Here is a 20,216-nt window from a genome sequence, read left to right on the forward strand (position 1 = left end):
GCGATAATAATTTATTCACGAATTGTTTTCAGCTTCCTTAGTTGACTAGATGCTTGTATGGATCGGACAAAATGGTACAACTTATGTTGGATGTTATTTTTAAAGTGTATAGTTTTTTTATTGAGTGGGATAGGTTTATTTCTTTGTTTGGGAGGATTGGCTTGTTTGTACTGAAGGTGTTCGTCCGCCTTATATAAGTGAGAGGTAATAAAGTTTATAGAGGTGCTCTTCTCCTTTTCTATATATATATATATATATATATATATATTATATTATATTAGAACCAAAATGAAAAAAGGGACAACTTTTTGTCATATTGACTTGATCGGGGCGACCCTTTACATATTTCAATATTTGTCGATCCCTAAAATCTAATCAAAAGGATCATTTCAACAAAGCAGTTACTACAAAGTAAAATTTTTTATTAATATTTTGTATAATATATTATATAATAATATTTTAAATGAGAGATATTTTATAAAACATCTTATAAAAATAATATAATTTTATAAAAATATCTTCCTTTTATAATATTATTATACAGTATGTTATATAATTTATTATGTGTATATTATTAATCTTAATAGAATAGTAAACCCATTATTGCATCACTTCGATAATGGTGAGACGTTGATTGATCTGAAAATAATAACACGCAGTGCCGATCTCATAATTTATAGAAGCTCAAAGCTGATATATATATATATATATATATATATATATGTGGCGCTTTACTGCAAAGATGATCTACTTCTTTGACAAGGAAAGGACTATGAAAAACATCTTTCTCTTTTCCAAGCAAAGATGCTCAGCAACATTCTCTGCAAACCAGTCGAATAACCTGTCCATTATATTAATGGCACCTCCAAAATGACTTGCCAGGATGGGTTCTGTCCCTGCTCTCGTCCAATCTGCCACATTTCTCCCGCTAGAGTTCTTGTTGAACACAAAGTCTCGGTTCTCAATGTTGTCGTAAGGATCCCAATTCAGCTCAATTGTCTCAAGCCCTTCAATGCCAAAGGACCCTTCCTCTTGAATAATCTCATTTACTTCACCCATATAGGGTCTATATATAGGTAAATTGAAAGAATCCACATCCAACTCTTCGACAACGACGCCCTAAAATATTACAAAACATCATACAAAAATAGTTATTTTATAATTAATAATAAAATGTATTAAAAAAAATTACTCTCATTATTTACTATTCATCACTTTACACTTAATACTTTATGAAAACATCTTCATATCTTATGAAAAATACCTTTACATCTTATAAAAAAGTCATAAGTGTGGAATGTGAGAGTGAATAGTAACTGATGCATAGCATTTCTTAATACTAGAAATATCTTGATTTGAAATAAAAGTTATCAATGAAGTGTTATGTTATATATAATATAAGGACGGTGCTACTCCCACCGTTGGGAGCTCCCGCTGGGGCTCCCGTTAGTGTTTTCTATATTTTTTTTTTGACTTTTTTTTTCATGTATTTTTTAACATTTTTAAATATTTTTAAAAAAATAAAATAAAATCATAATATTATTAAAATTTACTTACTTAATCATTAAGTAAAAAAAATAAAAAAGTCACAATAGTAACTTTCAGAAGGAAGGAGTGGGAAGATTAGCATTTTCCATTATATAATAACCTCAGCTGCCAAATCCATGAGTGATTTTCCCAGCAGTTCCCAATGTTTGCAACAGTCATTGCATGTAGGATCCTGGACACTCCTCCCTGTAATGGTAAGAAGCATATGTCCCCAGGCATTATTTCCTCACCACGCAAGCTTAGGAAATTTGAAAAATCTCGGTGAAATTGCTCCATGTATGCTCTCAATACACTAGGAGGGCTCGACTTTGCCATGAATATATTCCCCTTGTTATTGGAAATCCCTTTAGGAACCTATATATAATCGATGATCAGTTTTACATATATAAGAATAATATTATACACTACATTTTAATTTAATTTTAATTATATTAAATAATATGTAATACATTTATCATTATTAAATAATAAAAAATATGTATTAAATAATTATTTAAAAGTAATAAATATACCACATCAGTTAACTATTATACCCATACGAGTACTTAATTCATTAATGGAGACAAAATCAGTAAACTAGATAAGATTAGATTTCTAAAGCTCTTGTAACTGTCAACGGTGAAGTACTACGTACGGATTGTCGACAATCTCTAATACATGCATGTACAACACACACAAGGAAAATTCTACTTGTGCGCCTTCACATCGCACACCTGATAATGCGTCCCACTCATCTGTTAATTTCATTTAATTATTTTATTTCTACAGCCGCAAGGAAGACCAACCAAAAAGTGAAGAAGATTGAAGCTTTGTTTAGATACAAAATTCATTTTAATTTATTTTATCTAGTTATATAATTTTTTAAATTTTTTATACAAAATATTATAAATAATTTAAAATTTTTAAATTTTAAAATAATAATAATATTAAAAAAATAATATTCTAACAATATTTTTTTTAATTTTTTAAATTTCATCTCAATTAATCTCATCTCAATTCATTATCCGAACTGCACTTAAGGGAATGTTTAGATTCAGAATTGATCTCAACTCATTTCATCTAATCATAATAATTTTTTTAAATTTTTAAATAAAATATAATAAATAATTCAAATTTTTTAAATTTTAAAATAAAAAATTATATTCTAATAATATTTTTATTTAATTTCTAATTTTTATTTAATTTTATATCATTCCAACTTTCCGTTAAACTGAGATCCAACCAAGCACAAACTGAACATGCGGCGGCTATAGAAATAAAATAAATTAAATGAAATTAAAAGATGAGTGGGACCCATTGTCAACAAAATGTTAAGATGCATGCGGCTGTTGAAATAAAAAGTAGGACTCTTGTCAGGGTGTGCGGTGGAAGAAACGGACGAGTTGCAAAACTTTTATATACCAGATCATTTTTTTGATTAATTAAAAGTTAAATTTAATAAATATTTAGTTATTAAAGAAAAAAATATACTCAACTTAAATTAATCAAATAAAACTTAGTTACAGTGACTTTTGAATTTTTTTTTTAAATTTAAAAGTTATTGTACATATATCAAATATATATTTTATTAATTATTTATCTCTCCTTTTCTTTCTATCATATATTTTGTCACAATTGATATATTAATTTGAGTTAGTGATATATTAATAAGAATATGATTATTAATTAATATATAATAGGTAGAATAGTAAAATATGATAAAATAAAATAAATTAATAATTAAAAAAATTAAATATTTTTGAAATTATTAGTATTCATTACTATATAATGAATAAATGTATAATCTAATGTGGAGATTTGATGTAAATAATCAAAACTAAATTCATCTTATATTATTTTATTATTATATAATAAAAAAATAGCTATTACAATTTAGAGATTTATGTGAATGGAATAACTAAAAGTCAAATTTCTCTTACATTTATAAAAAATGTCTTTTAACTTTAACTAATCCAATGAGAGTGCTTTGAGTGGGCTATGCTCAGAATAGCCAGCTTGGTTTGACCGTACAATAATTTTTAAATTTTTAAAATTTTTTACTATATTTAAATATTTTTAAAAAATAAAAAAATACTCCAATACACTTAAAATCATTTCCTTAATCATTAAGATAAAAAATTAATTTTTTTTTGCTTTTTCGAGCGGTACACTTGGGCGGTAAAAGGAAGGTGACACAATAGGCTCTCTCTTTATATATATGTGTGTATATATAAATAGATATAGAGGGGGGGGGGGGGGGGGGGGGGGGGGGGGGGGGGGAGGGAAAGAACTTACCTGAGAGAGCCAGTGAACACTGTTTGAAGCATGAACAAAATGAAGACTTTTGCTCGGAAAGAGCCTCCCATAAAAAGAACCTGGTTGTCCGGAAATGAAAGAACGTCCAGCTAACTTGTCTCCTTTCTCTTTCTTGAGCTTATTATAGAATGCTGGCAACGATTTGAAAATGGTGTTGAAGTCATTCGCTGGAAGATCGTTTAGAAAAACTTGGAACTCGGGTGATTCATAGTTCATTTGTTGATACATTCCATAGATGGTTTCAATAACATCGGAGATCACCAAGAGAGTGTTGGGTCCAGAAGAGCAACCTAAGTCCGCCACTTTAATACAAGTGGGAAAGTCGTTGGTGCTAACCATATCCTTGACTGTGTCTTTCAAGATTGGCCTCATCTTCAATATCGCATGTTTCTGAGAAATTAATGAGCAGTGTAAGTTGTACGTTCAGGCTATATAATTTATATACATATACATATATATGCGCGCAGAGAGAGAGAGAGAGAGAGAGAGAGAGAGAGAGAGAGAGTTGAATGAGTGAGCTATTTGCATAGCTAGTTTGCTCCACTCCTCCCTTCATGCAAAGCACGTTTTCGACATCCATGGCTTCCCACTTCGAAAATGCCAACTCATGAGTCGATGGCTGCTTGATTCGAGCACTGCCCCGACTGTCGGAGCATAGGATATGCCAAAATCCAAACTTTCCGGGGAAGTTCTTGACTTGAATAAGGCCAATACCATACGGAGTCATTTGGGACATTAAGGAGATGTTGCATGCAAGCATCGTTTTTCAATATATAGTGATATATAGCCCTACTGATGATCAGCTTTCTCTAAGCTTGATCGAAAGATCGTTGAAATCAACTGGTCATAAATAAGTAATTTTCTTATAATGACGAGAGATTATTTGAGCATCGCTCTCATGCAATATGCACGTTCCATCCTTCAGTCTAATTTACGGGAACTTAGCACATCGATGTTTAATTTATAGCATTATTTGGTTGACAAGATAAAGAAGGAAAGACACTTGGAACTTAATAAACTAGGAATATTGATATTTTTACGCAAATTGACAAATATCAAGTTGTCATGGATTGTTAAGCAACTTGGCAATAATTAATAATTAACAAGTTTTCAAGATTCAATTAAGCTGCAGGGCAGCTAGATTTATATGCAATGTGCATTGAATATTGTCCTCGAAAGATAATGCTGTACAAAACCTGCAGCTTGTCGGTAGATCAGGATCATCCGGGCAGGGGCGGCTAAATATAAATTGAGGCCTAAGCAAGATTTACCTGAGTCATTTATAATTAAAATATAATAAAATATAAATTATTATATAGAATATTTTTAAACTTTACAATAAAATGAGATTTTATTTTAAATTTTTAAATGTAATTTTGTGAATTTATATTTAATTACAACAACTTAAAATGAGGTTTTAATGCTGATTTTGTGCCTCAATTTAGTAAAATCTTAAAAAAAATTATTTAAAATATAAATAATTTATCGTATTACTTATAAAAAAAGTCATTGTATTAAATATTAAATTTAATATTATGGGGCCTTGTACACATTGAAAATTATAAAAATTATTTAAAATTTTATTTAATGAAATAATTTTTTTTTTCAAAAAAAAATTTAAAAATAAAACACATCACTTTTATTTTTGAGAGCCTTATATAGGTGAGGGTCTTAGGCAATAGCTTAAATAACCTTACCATTGAGCCGGCCTGCATCCCCTGCATCCGGGAAAGGTAAGGCATGCAAGGAAGAGCATACATTTCTTTGAATTTTGTCCCTTGATCACGAGCTACAAAATCCAAGTATATATATATATGGTCATGAATAATCAATGTCATAATATTCTGGGTTCTTCGATTATGCATGTGTTCATTTCATTATTATTTATTATCTTAACATGATTAGCAGTTTTGCCTTTTTTTTTTTTTCTGATTTTCTTGGAGAAAAAGCTGAATCAATTTACTTGCCAAACAGAAAACAGTCACGTAGTCAACCATATTGGGAGATTTTCTAAAAATGCATGTTGATCTGTCTGCAGAGTTAAAAATATGAATCTAGGGATGGCAGCAAATAATTAGGAAACTAAACCAAACCACTCAAACCCTCTCATACTATATCATCTCAAAGTCTAAATACTATTTAAATATAACTATTTTTTAATTTTAAATTGTTAACTTCTTTATATAATCATTATAACTTTTTCAAAATTATAAATGAAAAAAAAAATAACCTTTTCAAATATCAAAATAAAAATAATACTAAAAAGTCATTTTCAAATCTTCTTTTAATCTTATAATTTTTTTATTTAACTTCATTTCTATTTTTTTTCAAAATAACTCAAAACCTCATTTCAAACCCAACAAGGCCTTAATAATGGAGATGGCCTCATACAACATATTACTACAACAATTCTTCTACAGACAACCGGGCTGAGGACCCGGCGCAGAACTGGTTGACGTGGCAGCCTGCCACGTTAGCTGATAAATAAAAAAAATAAATTAAAAAAAAACAAAAAAATATTAAATTAAAAAAAAACATGAAATGAAATGAAACATACCGTGCAGATTGGGAGGGAAAGTCGAAACGAAAACAAAGCAGAGAGATTTCGAGCGAAATCGAAGAGGGAGATACCCAGTGCGCCTGAAGGAAGTCCGTTCGCCCATTCCGATCGCCGTCCCGCGGTCGATGTCGTCACAGCCTACAAGTCTCTGGGTCGCAGCGTTGTGGGTGAGACAGAGCTCTGCGTGAACGTCGTCAGAGTTTTCTGTCGCTGCTAGCTGCGTGAACGCCGTGAGAGTTTCCATCGCTGCTAGCTGCGTGAACTCCGTGAGAGTTACCGTCGATTCTTCAAGCCGGTGAAATTTGTTCGGTAATGGCAAGTTTGATCTTCTAGAGTTTTGTTTGTGTACTATCTCAGTAGAATCCGAGTGAAATTGAAGTAAAATGTTCTTGCGATGTTTGTGAAGTGAAGTAAATTCGGGAGCTGCAAATTAGTTGTACATTTTATACCATGCTTTTTTTTTTCAATGGGTACTGAATCTAAGAAAGTTACTTCCTTGATGTGTATGATGAATTTGATGGTTGTTTGTCACAAGTGAGAGCTCGGAGAGTGTAAGACAAAGATGGACTAACGATACCACTCTGTTTCTTTAGTTTTTGTTAGGGAAAAAGAAGAAGAAATGGATTTTCAAGGGTTTTGTCTTAATTTTCACTTGATGTGTGTATGAGATTATATATTGATGCTGAAATTTACCTATAAAAAAAGTCATTGATGCTGAAATTTATTAATACCTGTGTATAGTCAATGACTATTTATGTGCCATCATGGGAAACGGGAAAGTTCCCTCAATATTGGAACAAACAATCTGGAAGTTGGATTTATTTGAATGTTTTTCTTAATGAAATGATCTTCCTTGAGGCTATAAGCTGCATGTTATCTTGAAAAAGTAGTTGAATGCAAAAGGTAACCTTGTTTACTAGGAAATGGCAACACAATTGCAACCATAAAAGTTCTAAAGTTAGTGCAAGAATCAGAACAGGGAATGTGGGTAGGCATCATTGTTTGGATTGAAATATATTCCCAACTAGATTTAGATGGCCGGGCATCTTTATACAAACACTTACAAGCAGTACACGACTTTTTTTCTTTTCTTTGCATTACAAGTAGTACATGCTATTGTTCTTGCTACTTAAAATAAATTAACGAATGAGAATGTGCCGAACTTAATTCATTGTTCATGCTATATCTAAGAATTTGTATGTACTGAACTTAATATTGTCAATATCTTAGCATGGGAAACGAGAAAGAACATCCATCTACGCTAACACCATCTAGCTCAAATCCACCATCCGCAGTATGTTATTTAATTTAATATATGAAAAGTGAGTTAGAATTTGTTGAGTTAATATTTATTTCCCAAAAAAAAAAAAAATAACTAAAATGAAAAATGATGGCAGGACATACCATCAACTTGTCCAAACATCCCAAATTACATGGCTGGTTACTATGGACTAATGCTTGTGTGGTCACCGGCTTTTCTGCCATATCCAGTTGGGAACCAATATCCATTCAACGTACATGTTATTTAATTTAAATAACATTGGCTTCTTTTCATGAGTTTTATTTCCCTTATTTTTTTAATGTTTTTTTTTCAGAATGTTTACCCATTTCAACATTCGTTGGAACCTCCGACTGGTCTCACCAATACAAGTTCCACTACAAGCAAAGCAGTTGGTTCAGAGGATAATAGACCAGATGGTAGGCAAACTGAAGCATGTACATCCTCTAGAGTTGAAGAAAGTAATGAGGATACAAAAAATTCACGGGAAACTGAGGATGGCAGTGCCGAGACATCTCAGAATGTGCAGATGGATGGTGATGATATGATTGAGGAGCCGAAGTCGGAGATGGAGTTTAATTCCCTTGAAGATTTAATGAGTTATTATAGACAATATGGTAAGAAATGCAAGTTTGGGTGATGACAAAAAGGACTGAGAGAGGAGATGATGAAACTGTTAGATATGTCACCCTCGCTCGTGCCCGCGGTGGGAAGGCCCAAAATAGGACTTTGAATGTCACCAACCCACGTCCAACAGGAAAGACAGAATGTAAGGCAAAGATTAATGCCATAAAATCGGATGGAAAGTTTCGGTTGACCACAGTGCATAATATCCATAATCACGATCTCAGTCCAAGAAAATCTCAATTTTTTCGATGTAATAGAAAAGTCAGTGATGCCGTAAAAAGGGTCTTAGATACAAATGATTTAGCAGGGATCCGAATGAATAAGAGTTTCAGATCTCTTGTTGTTGGTGCCGGTGGATTTGAGAATCTTCCGTTTTTGAAAAAAGATTGTCGTAACTATATCGACAAGGCTAGATATTTACGACTGGGCGCAGGTGGTGCTGGAGCACTTCAAGAGTACTTTTTACGGATGCAATACAAAAATCCTGGTTTTTTTGCATTAATGGATATAGGTGATGATGGGAGGTTAAAAAATATTTTCTGGGCAGACCCCCGTAATAGAGCAGCCTACCAATATTTTGGTGATGTGGTTACATTTGACACCACGTACCTGACAAATAGATATGGGATGCCCTTTGCACCATTTGTTGGTGTAAACCACCATGGGCAGTCAATTTTGTTGGGAGCTGCCTTGATTTCTAGTGAGGATACCGAGACTTTTGTTTAGTTATTCCAGACCTGGTTGCATTGTATGGATGGAATGGCTCCGAAAGCAATTATCACTGATCAGGATAGAGCGATGAAAAATGCAATCGCTATTGTCTTCCCAAATACACGACATAGGTTTTGCTTATGGCATATACTGAAGAAAGTCCTTGAGAAACTTGGCTCCTATGGATCGTACAAAGGTGGGATGAAAAATGACCTGATGAAATGTGTTTATGACACCCAAACAATTGAAGAGTTTGAGAAAGATTGGGGTCAGTTCATATCGACTTACAACTTGCATGAGAATACGTGGTTGCAGAGTTTATACGATGAGCGTGTACATTGGGTGCCAACATTCTTGAAAGATGTTTTCTGGGCTGGAATGAGTACAACGCAACGGAGCGAGAGCATGAATGCATTTTTTGACGGTTATATTCATGCTAAGACAAACTTGAAAGAGTTTGTGGACCAGTTTAACAACGCGTTGAAAAAAAAAATTGAGAATGAAAATGCTGCAGATTTCCACACATTTAATGTCACAATTTCCTGCATATCTAGATCGCCGATTGAGAAGAGGTTTCAAGATTTGTATACAAATACTAAATTCAAGGAAGTGCAGCATCAAGTTACCGGCATACTCGATATGGATCCAGAGTTACTTAAACGTGATGGTCCAATAAAGACCTATCTACTAGAGGATGAAGTTCGCTTGGAAGAGTTCACTAAGCTGGTTAAATATTTTGTGGAAATTAGTGAGGAAGATGGGTATGCAAAGTGTTCTTGTGGTTTATTTGAGATGAGGGGAATATTGTGTCGGCATATATTGGCAGTACTCAAGTGTAATGGAATTAAATCTGTGCCAGCTAAGTACATTTTAGACCGATGGAGGAAGGACATCAAGAGACGATACACGTTAATCCAGAGTAGCTATGATGGAGAGAATCAGCGAGTAGATTCTAATAGATATTCAAGTTTGTTGAATATCTGTTATCAGATGATCACTCATGCAGCGGGATCGAAAGAGCATATTGAGGATGCAACTACTAAGTTATATTCTATGATTGAGTTGTATCGTGCCAACCAAGAACCCCCATCGATGACTCAAACGGGTTCTAATGTTGGTTGTGCGACACAGGACACAACTACATTTAGCAGTTCTAAGCAAGTACTCAGTCCACGTGTTGTGCGAGGGAAAGGCAGACCCCCATCTTTGAGGAGAGTATTCAGGATGGAGACAGACATGAGGAAAGCTAAAGCGAAGGAAGCTAAAGCGAAGGCAAAAAAAGTGAAAGGAAATGGGAAACGTAAAGAGGTGCAGATATTTAATGACATTTTATTTATATTTTATAACTACAAATATGACTGACTAATGTATATTGTTATTTCTTATGTGATTAATAGCGTGATGGAGGAGATACACCAGCCGTGGGTACTTGCAGAAATTTATTTGGTAATTCAGAGGATGATATGACACATGTCCATGACGTGCAGGTATATGAAGGGTTAATATTTGAGTTACAATATTGAAATGTTTTCTAACAAATATATATCAACAGGCTGTTCCAGACATACGAACTGTGGTCCAAGAAATAGTGGTTGCAAGTCAAGAAAGTGTAAGTTTATGTTTATTTCTAAGATTGGAGTAATGATATTACATTAATATTTGAATATTATTTGTTACAGATGCAATTTGGGTTGGAGGGATCACAACCGGTGCAAAATATTGGGTTGGAGGGATCACAACCAACGCAGCCTTACGGGGATGGATCACAATCGGCACAATTAGATGGTATCATTATAAGTTAAGCGAGACTTTTTTTGTATTGCATGTAATTCATGATATGGGAATTGTTTAAGTTAATGTCATGAAGTTGTTGGATATCATGTATTTTTAATCTTTGATTTTTTTTTGGCCCTTAATTTAGCCGTGGGTACTATTTATGTCTACTTTAAAGCTCATTAAAGCATGAAATGTATTTTACTATGCCGAATGCAATTTGACAGTGAAAATTTATATTTATATGAAGCTGGATAGATATTTCCTGTTCTACTAAGTTATTTGCCTGTTTGGACTAAATGATCTCTTTCCTGCAGGAAACAAATGATATTTTCGAGGATGCTAGCAACGAATTGACTCTCACTAATGAGGAGGTGATTTGGTTCCAAATAGGTGAAGTCTTGGCCTATGTGCGGAAGGTAGAAATGGAAGGCAAGATAGATAGGGATGAGTTGTAACTTTTGTATAATTGGGTTAGTTATGGTCTGATGATAATCATACTTGACTTAATTCTGTTTATGATAGGTGCAGATGATTATAGTTATGTAATCATTGTCATTAGATGTTGGAATTTATAAGTGGATGTTGATCTAGTATCATTTAATGTCATCAATTGGTTTATGTTTTCTGCTTGCAACGTTGGAATGTATAGGTGGATGTTGATCAATCTACTTGGCTTATGTCATGGATTTTGTTTTCTAGATGTTGATCAACGTTGGAATTTATATGTTCATAAGGTTGTATGTAATGAGGTATCATTTAAATAATTTTGATGCAATTTTCTGGTTAGAGCAGAAGATGAAATTGTTTGTGTTTTGTGGTTAGAGCAGAAAACAGAAAATGGCTAGATGAGTAGCAGTATATGTACTCAGCCGATTGACATGGTTAAATAATTTTGATGCAATTTTCTGGTTAGAGCAGAAGATGAAATTGTTTGTGCTTTGTGGTTAGAGCAGAAAACAGAAAATGGCTAGATGAATGGCAGTATATGTACTCAGCCGATTAACATGGTTTCTATTTTCTGGTGCTGAACAATAACGTACACAGGTAGATGAGTGGCAGTACATGTTGATCCGATTGACATGGTTCCTGTTTTCTGGTGCTGAACAATATAGTACACAGTTGCAGCAATTTAGTCCATTTCTTTCATGATAACGTGCTGTATAAAGGGGAATAAAGGGTACAAAACCAAAGGAAACCCATAGGAAACCAAAGGGGAATAACGTTCTTCAATTTCTTTCTGTCTTTCTGTTTTCTCAGGATAAATAATACAAAAACCATGTCAATACAAGTGCTGAAAAAACAAAACTAAAACAGATATATTCCATCTAGCTCAAAATAATTTGATTACAAGGGTACAAGTTATGCTGGATCAAGTATTTAAGCAAAGTACAAACATACCAAAATTCATTGGTGAACTCTAAGTAAGCACTAACTACCAACTACATTACTCTAACATAAGCCTACAAACTTCACAACATATACCAAGTTCCAAAATCACCTACATAGTACTATATAACATGACACAATAACTACAAAGGCCCAATAAAGACCGAGTAATCTATGTGAATGACAATTTTCAACTTTTTGCTTTTGAAGCCCCAACTCTCTCTTCTCGGTCTCCTCCACTCTCTTACAAAGCTGAATCAATGTCTTCTTGATGTCATCAAGTTTCTTCTCGAGCTCTCTTTGGCTCCTTAACAATTCATTTAAACATTCTTGAAGCTGCAGTTCATATTCATGATTACCATCTGCCCATTTGAAAAATTTGCAATAAGGTAATCCCTGATGGTTATTTACATATAGAAAATGTTAGATGTAAATAAAATTATTCATTATATCTAGAATCTCACAGTACAAATTATTTAGTTACCTCTGTGTTATACTTCGAACAACCTAAGAATGGTCGTCTTGGATTTCTGCCCGTATGTGAGTATCTCAATGTGGCTGGAACCTCACAGTAGCAGAATGGTTGACCAACAGTAGATTTAGCAAAGGATGAAGAAGTCATTGCTGATGATAATGATGGTGATGATGACATCTGGACGAAGGCCATCTCAGAATGTGCAAGTAAGCAGGAAAGACCAATTGTTTTGATAAGTAAAGGGAAAAAAAAAAGTGAGTATTCATATTACTTGTGATGTCCAAACAAAAACAGGTTCTAATTAGACCAAAAAGGTTTAATTAAATTGTCTACATTAGAAAGAATGACACATTATAAAGATTGATGTAACATTACTTGTGTTTTTTGAAATACAAATGTAGACATGTTCTGATTCATATGCTAAATTAGGGAAAAACAAAAACAAGTTGTAATTCATTAAACTGGCTTGATGCTAAACTAAAACAGGTCCTAAAGAGTCGACATAAAGATTTGTAACTTTACTTGTAACATTGTAAGCAAAAAAATCTAATTCAGAATGCAACAATTAAACTAAAAACTATAACATTACTTGTAACATTGTAAAGATTGATGTAAAAGTAACATTCTAACATTTACATTGTAAACAGTTGATGTAAAAATTAATTAAGAAACTGTAACATTACCTGTAGCAGAAGGCAGTTTTCGGAACAGAGGTATTCTGTTTGGTGGCTAGGAAAATGTAAATCCAGAGTTAATTACATATGACATAAATTTCAAACGTCTGCAGTAGTGGGTAAATTTAATATTTGACTCGAAAGAAAATTTACAAACATCCACATCAGTGTTATTCAGCCTTTCAGAAGCATATATTTGCTATGTTATCGGGAACAAAAGTCATCAGCATCACTACAAATGTAATTCAAGTCTATGCTGGAATAAAACAATCCATCAAAAATTATCAAGTATAATTGATATTTAAAAGAACAAAAAACTCTACATACAAAAACTATGCTCGAAAGTAAAACCAAATCCACGTGACCAAACTGTAGGATAACTAACCTGATCTACATAGTGGTTGATGTTAGGGTTAGGGTTACACTGGCGATTTTGGACAAGTTAGGGTTAGCATCGAAGGGACTGGGGTTTGAAGTGGGAAATGGGTTAGGGTTAGGGTTAGGGTTACACACACGAACGAAGGTCAAATGCCGTGATTGAGGAAGAAGGAAACCACGGTTTCATGGGTCGATTTTGATGGATTGGGTGAATCGAATGAAGGTTAGGGGTAGGGTTACACGCACGAACGAAGGTGAAATCCTCAACAAAACCACGGTTTCGTGGGTCGATTTTGATGGAATGGGTGAATCGAACGAAGGTTAAGGTTAGGGTTACACGCACGAACGAAGGTGAAATCCTCAACAAAACCACGGTTTCGTGGGTCGATTTCGAAGGAATGGGTGAATCGAAGGAAATCTATGAGGGGAAAGGGGAAAGGAATCGAAGGGGAAAGGAAATCTATGAGGGGTTAGGGTGAGGATCGAAGGGTCGGGGGGAAAGGGGGGGCAATGGAAAATCGAAGAGGGAGAGACGCAAGGAGAGGGAAAGTGGGATTCTAGAAAGGGGGAAGGGGGGGGGGGAATGCGGGATAGCAAAAGAGAGGCTACAACTCACCCAAAACGCAGCGTTTTTGTTTTGCCACGCTGGGGGCCAGTTCCGCACCGAGTCCCCAAGCAGGTTGTATGTAGAGTTTTTGTTACTACAAACAACATGCTGACTGAAAATTTAGCCGTCGGCGACCAATAAGTCAGACATGATCTAGGAAGTATATGCAACTAAGAGTAATGTCAGATCATACATCCTGGAGTCTATAAATGCCCATAATTTAGAAAAAAAAAAAAGGTGAAATTTATTTATTTTTAAATATAAATCATGACATCATGTATTTACTATTTTTTTAAAAAAAAAGATATATTTACGCATTCCAAGAAATTAAGATGATAAGATATCTAGAAAAGAAAACGCTTGCATTATGATGCCAATAATTGAGTACCGGGTGTCCCCTGGGCGGCTTTACAAACAAGCTGCCAGACTGCGTATGGGTACGAAGGCAGCTGCCTCTAACAATAATGTTATTTAAAAAAATAAAAAAATGAAAAAAAAATTAACATATTTTTATAAAATGATGTTATATATTTTATAAAAATATTATTATATAAAATATTATGAAAAGTGATATGTATTTATTATTATTGTTTTTGTTTCTTTAATTCTGAGTCTATAAATTTTAAATAAAAGAGACTTGAAAACTTTTGTTAGGAATTGTTTAGATAATGTTTCGTTTGGTAACTAAATTCATCTCAACTCATCATTACAATTTTATCAAATCTCAACATAAAATATAATAATCAATACAACTTTTTCAAATATCAAAATAATAATAATATTAAAAAATACAATTCTGCTACAGGTACCCGTATTTGAGTACCCGTTGCGGAATCGCTGACGTGGCATTAGCCACGTCAATTTAATATTATATTAAAAAGAAAAAGACGACAGGAGAAATGAGCGCAAAACTGGTTTATGATTTCAAAAACCAGAAACCATTTTGCGCAGAAACCATTGTGCGCGAAAGCCGTTCTTCATCGTGGTCTGATTGCGCTGAAAAGAAAAGCACTAGAAACAATTTTGCGTTGAAAAGAAAAGCACCAGCAACCATTTTGCACCGAAGAAGAAAAGCACAAGAAACCATTTTGCGTAGAAACCATTCTGCAGGTTCCGAGTTCCGAAACCATTTTGCTGCGAAAAGAAAAGCAGGTTCGTTGTTCTTCAAGTGAGTGCCGTTGTACCCATACTCTGTTTTATGCGATTTTTTTCTATTTTTCTTCATCGTGTTCCTGTTGTCTTCCATGGCCATCTGAGCATTTTTTTTTTGTTTTATGCATCTAAGTTTTTTTTGTTCTGGGTATGAGCATTCTTTGCTTTGTTTTAGTGATTTTTTTTTCTATTTTTGTATATTTTTCGCCACCCAGTGTGACAAAGCTACGATAGCCTTTCTTCTACTTGTATATTCCTCAAGAAACGACACCATCATGTATTTATTCAACCTGTGTATTTATTCTAGAACTGATGCACGCAAATTTATTCAACCTGTGTATTCATAGCCAGGACCGGTTTATCCTAGAATCAAAAAAGTCTAGCACTTTCTGTAGATGTTTATTAAGCTGGTTATGGTTTCTCCGTAGATGCATTTCACACAGAACAACTCTTAAGAATGCATTGACAAGCTTAAATTTGGTCGGCTGTAGCAATATACAATTTTAAAAACCATCAAAGGTGCTCTGACAGTTTTAGACATGTATATTTTATGTTTTAAAATAAACCTTCCAATTGGGGTGCAAGTTGATGTCAGGCTTGTGCTCTTGGTAAAGTTTTTGCAATGTTTGAGCTAATGTCTCTTTTACCAGGTTAATGCAGACAGAAAAATATGAAGTTGGGACCTGTAATTTAATGGTCTGACCTCTAATGTGGATTCTGAGTGTACCTGCCATATTTCCTCTTATTCAAACCCCAACCTGATACCTTCATAGACCAGATAGACAAGAAATACAACTGTAAACAAGATTATGAGGGTTGTAGTTGGTGTGGAATATATGAACTATATATCTACTCAGAGAGAAACATTAACAAGCTTTAAAAAATGAAGAGAAAGGATAAGTTTAAATAAAAAAAAAAAAAAAATTTGGTCAGAGTGCCAATTTTCAGATCTGTAAAGTTACAATCAGATATGTAAAGTTACAATGATGGTGGTGGGTGCCTCTCAATGGTTGGCTGATTCCATAGTGATTTTCTCTCTCATATAAGTTACAAAACCAGCACCTTTTTTCTTTATTGCTTTATTGATCTGTTTTTTTCTTTTTTATATTTTTGAAGAAAAAATAATTTGTGGAATTATGCAGTTCATCTCCTCTCGGCATAAGAAAAGGGGAAGAACACTCATCTCCCCAAACACCATCTAGCTCAAATCCCCCAACCTCGATATGTTATAATTTTTTACAAATTTGCTTTATTTCTGTGTTGAGTTGATATTTATTTACAAAATACATAAATAATTTGTGTAATAACATGTTAGGATATACCATCAAATAATTGGTACTTTGTAAATTACACCAATGCTGGTTACTACGGACCACTTCCTGCCTGGCCAATGCCTTTTCCACCATATCTAGATGATGACCAATATCTAACAAACATTCAAGTGGTGATACAATTGTGTTATTGTTTTTTTGTTTGTATAAGTTGGCCTTTTTTTTAGTTTAATGTCATTGATTTTTTTTTTCTTTTTGCAGAATGCTGGTTACCCTACTCCTCTCATGACTACAAGCTCCGCTACGAGTGGAAGAGTTGATATAGAGGAACCACCTCTATGTAGAGAAACTGATATTCCATATACATCTGGAATAGTTGAAGAAAGCAAAGAAGATAGACCAAATTCACAAAAAACTGAGGATGGCATTGCCGAGACACCGCAGTTAGAGGATGAAGTTGGTGGTGATACGATTGAAGAGCCAAAGTCGGGAATGAAGTTCAATTCTTTTGAAGAATTAATGGATTATTATAAGCAGTATGCTAAGAAATCAGGGTTTGGGGTAATGATAAGAAGGACTGATAAGGGGGATGATGAGACTGTCCGATATGTCACTCTTGGTTATGTCTATGGTGGGAAGGCCCGAAATAGGACATTGAATGTCACCAGACCACGTCCAACGGGAAAGACAGAATGTAAGGTAAATATTAATGCTTTAAAAGTTGATGGAAAGTTCCGGTTGACAACAGTTCATAATATCGATAGCCATGGCCTTAGTCCAAATAAATCTCGCTTCCTTCGATGTAATAGAGAAGTGAGTGACTCTGTAAAAAGAGTCCTAGATATAAACGATATGGCTGGCATCCGAATGAATAAGAGTTTCGAATCTCTCATCGTTGGCGCTAGTGAATTCGAGAACCTTCCATTTTTAGAAAAGGATTGTCGAAATTATATAGACAAGGCAAGACATCTAAGGCTTGGGAAATGTGGTGCTAGAGCGCTTCAAGAGATTTTTGTAGGATGCAGTACAAAAATCTTGGTTTCTTTACACTGATTGATCTGGATGATGATGGGAGGTTAATGAATGTTTTCTGGGCAGACCCTCGTAGTAGGGCAGCCTACCAATGCTTCGGGGATGTGGTCACATTCGACACTACATACCTGACGAATAGATATGAGATGCCCTTTACACCATTTGTTGGGGTAAACCACCATGGATAGTCAATTCTGTTGGGAGCATGATTGATTTCCAGTGAGGATATAGAGACCTTTGTGTGGTTATTCTAGACGTGGTTGCAGTGTATGGATGGTATCGCTCCGAAAGCTATTATCACCGATCAGGACAGAGCGATGAAAAATATAATTGCTATTATCTTTCCTGAAAGCCGACATCGACTTTGTTTGTGGCATATATTGAAAAAAGTCCCCGAGAAGCTGTCCTCTTATGCTTCCTACAAAAGTGGGATGAAGAATACATTGATAAAATGTGTGTATGATACTCAAACTGTTGAAGAGTTTGAGAAATCTTGGGATCATTTTATCACCACTTACAAGTTGCATGAGAATGTCTGACTAAAAAGTTTATACACTGAGCTTGAGTATTGGGTGCCGGCATTCGTGAAGGACTGTTTTTGGGCTGGGATGAGTACAGCGCAACGCAGTGAGAGCATGAATGCTTTTTTCAATGGTTATGTTCATACTAAGACAAACTTGAAAGAGTTTATCGATCAGTTTGATAGTGCGTTGAAAAAAAAAATTGAGAGTGAAAATAACGCGGACTTTCATTCATTTAGTGTTACCATTCCTTGCATATCTAGATCTCCTATCGAAAAGAGGTTTCAAGAACTGTACACGAATGCTAAATTTAGGGAAGTTAAGATGCAACTTACTGGCATTATCGATTTGGATCCAGAGTTACTTAAGAGGGATGGTGCAGTAAAGACCTATCTGGTAGAGGACGAAGTTTGGTTTGAAGAGTTCGATAAGTTGGTTACGTTTTCTGTAGACTTTAGTGCGGAAGATGCAGATGCTAAGTATTCGTGTGGTTTATTCCAGATGAGGGGTATATTGTGCACGCACATTTTCGCTGTATTTAAATGTAATGGGATAAAATCTCTACTAGAGAAGTACATTTTAGACCGATGGAGGAAGGATATCAAAATGGAATATACGTTAATCTATAGAAGCTATGACGCAGGGGATCAACGGCCAGATGCTTGCAGATATTCAAGTCTACTAAAAAACTGTTATCAAATGATTACTCATGCAACGGGTTCAAAAAAATATACTGAGGATGCCACACATAAGTTACATGCAATGATTGAATTATATACTGAGAATCAAGAACCCCCATTGTTGACCCTCATTGGTTCCAATGTTGGTTGTACTCAAAATGACACACCCACAGTGGATAGCTCAAAACAAGTACTCAGTCCATTAGTTGTCAGAGGGAAAGGCAGACCTCCATCTCTGAGGAGAGCTCCCAGAATGGAGAAAGACATGCGGAAAGTTAAAGGAGAGACAAAGAAAGCACTAGTAAACCGAAAACAGAAACATGTTCACATTATTGAAGCTTTAAATATACATGTTTAGGCGGGTAAATTTATTAATGCAAAAACTTACTTATTGCCAATGCTACTTGTTTATTAGAGAGATGGTGGAGATACACCAGTGCAGGACACGTGCATGAATTTATTTGGCCCATCAGAGATAGATATTTCTAATGTTGGTTATGTACAATTATATTAGTTTTGGTATATTTATATTTGAATTGTTATATATATGTGTATTGATTTTATTTTTATTTTTTATTTATCACTAGCTTGTCCAAGACAAATCAGCTAATGTCATTAGTGGAACCCAGCTCAGAGAAACAGTGGTTGGGAGCCAAGAAAGTGTAATATTTCTGCACTTTTCAGTTGCTAAGAGTAATATTGACAATGCTGAAAATTTTTGCATATTAATCCTTATAGATACAATTCGGGTTGGATGGATCACAACCGGTGCAAATTGGGTTGGATGAATCACAAGTGGCTCAACCTTCGTTGGAAGGCCTAGGGAATTAATTTACGTAATATTTGCATCGACCAGTTGGGTATTTATCATCATTTTTAAATTGGGTTTGATTTGGGAATTGTATCACAATTTGACAGTTCTTATTTGCACTGCAGATAGTGAAGAAGTCTGTCAAATTGCATAAGATGGCTCGTTATCTAGTTCAACACTCTGGTAAACTTCAGTTTTTTTTTATATGATTAATTTATGCTTGTTCATATGTAATTAACAGATTGCACTGCAAATAGTATTATAAAGTTAAATTAGCAAATGTGTGTATGGATCACAACCGGTGCAAATGTGTGAAAATGGGAGTTATTTTAACTTTTTGGGTTTCATCTAATACTTGTGTTGTTTGCAATCTTTCCAGTTGTATTTTGAATTTTTTTTTTTTATGAGGATGGAAATTATTATTACCTTTTGG

At 34.3% G+C, this 20,216-nt stretch overlaps 4 protein-coding genes and 1 long non-coding RNA gene across 5 annotated transcripts; 3 read left to right on the forward strand and 2 right to left on the reverse strand.

The window, feature by feature from the left end:
• Nucleotides 1–747: 747 nt before the first annotated feature.
• LOC121252820 (probable methyltransferase TCM_000331) lies at nucleotides 748–4,423 on the reverse strand. Its single transcript, XM_041152645.1, is given in 5 exon segments — nucleotides 748–1,119; nucleotides 1,649–1,761; nucleotides 1,764–1,902; nucleotides 3,823–4,237; nucleotides 4,353–4,423. Coding segments are annotated over 5 exon segments (1,110 nt in total).
• A 3,898-nt stretch (nucleotides 4,424–8,321) lies between these two features.
• On the forward strand, nucleotides 8,322–9,883 carry LOC121259440 (protein FAR1-RELATED SEQUENCE 5-like). The gene is made up of 4 exons (XM_041161072.1): nucleotides 8,322–8,960; nucleotides 9,045–9,353; nucleotides 9,462–9,781; nucleotides 9,880–9,883. The coding sequence occupies exons 1-4, from the start codon at nucleotides 8,322–8,324 to the stop codon at nucleotides 9,881–9,883; spliced, it is 1,272 nt and encodes a 423-aa protein (XP_041017006.1).
• A 77-nt stretch (nucleotides 9,884–9,960) lies between these two features.
• LOC121248655 lies at nucleotides 9,961–10,806 on the forward strand. Its single transcript, XR_005937494.1, has 3 exons — nucleotides 9,961–10,328; nucleotides 10,418–10,629; nucleotides 10,700–10,806. It is a non-coding gene; the product is annotated as an uncharacterized LOC121248655 (long non-coding RNA).
• Nucleotides 10,807–12,092: 1,286 nt separating this feature from the next.
• Nucleotides 12,093–13,897, reverse strand: LOC121249014. Its single transcript, XM_041147652.1, has 2 exons — nucleotides 12,667–13,897; nucleotides 12,093–12,578 (listed from the first exon to the last, which is right to left on the reverse strand). Exons 1-2 carry the CDS (start codon nucleotides 12,847–12,849, stop codon nucleotides 12,291–12,293), a joined length of 471 nt encoding a protein of 156 aa, XP_041003586.1. The 5' UTR covers nucleotides 12,850–13,897; the 3' UTR covers nucleotides 12,093–12,290.
• Nucleotides 13,898–18,379: 4,482 nt separating this feature from the next.
• On the forward strand, nucleotides 18,380–19,330 carry LOC121259528 (protein FAR-RED ELONGATED HYPOCOTYL 3-like). Its single transcript, XM_041161181.1, has one exon. The coding sequence runs from the start codon at nucleotides 18,380–18,382 to the stop codon at nucleotides 19,328–19,330; it is 951 nt and encodes a 316-aa protein (XP_041017115.1).
• The last annotated feature ends 886 nt before the right edge of the window (nucleotides 19,331–20,216 follow it).

This window comes from Juglans microcarpa x Juglans regia, chromosome 1D, assembly GCF_004785595.1.
Source record: "Juglans microcarpa x Juglans regia isolate MS1-56 chromosome 1D, Jm3101_v1.0, whole genome shotgun sequence".
Classification (NCBI taxonomy): domain Eukaryota; kingdom Viridiplantae; phylum Streptophyta; class Magnoliopsida; order Fagales; family Juglandaceae; genus Juglans; species Juglans microcarpa x Juglans regia.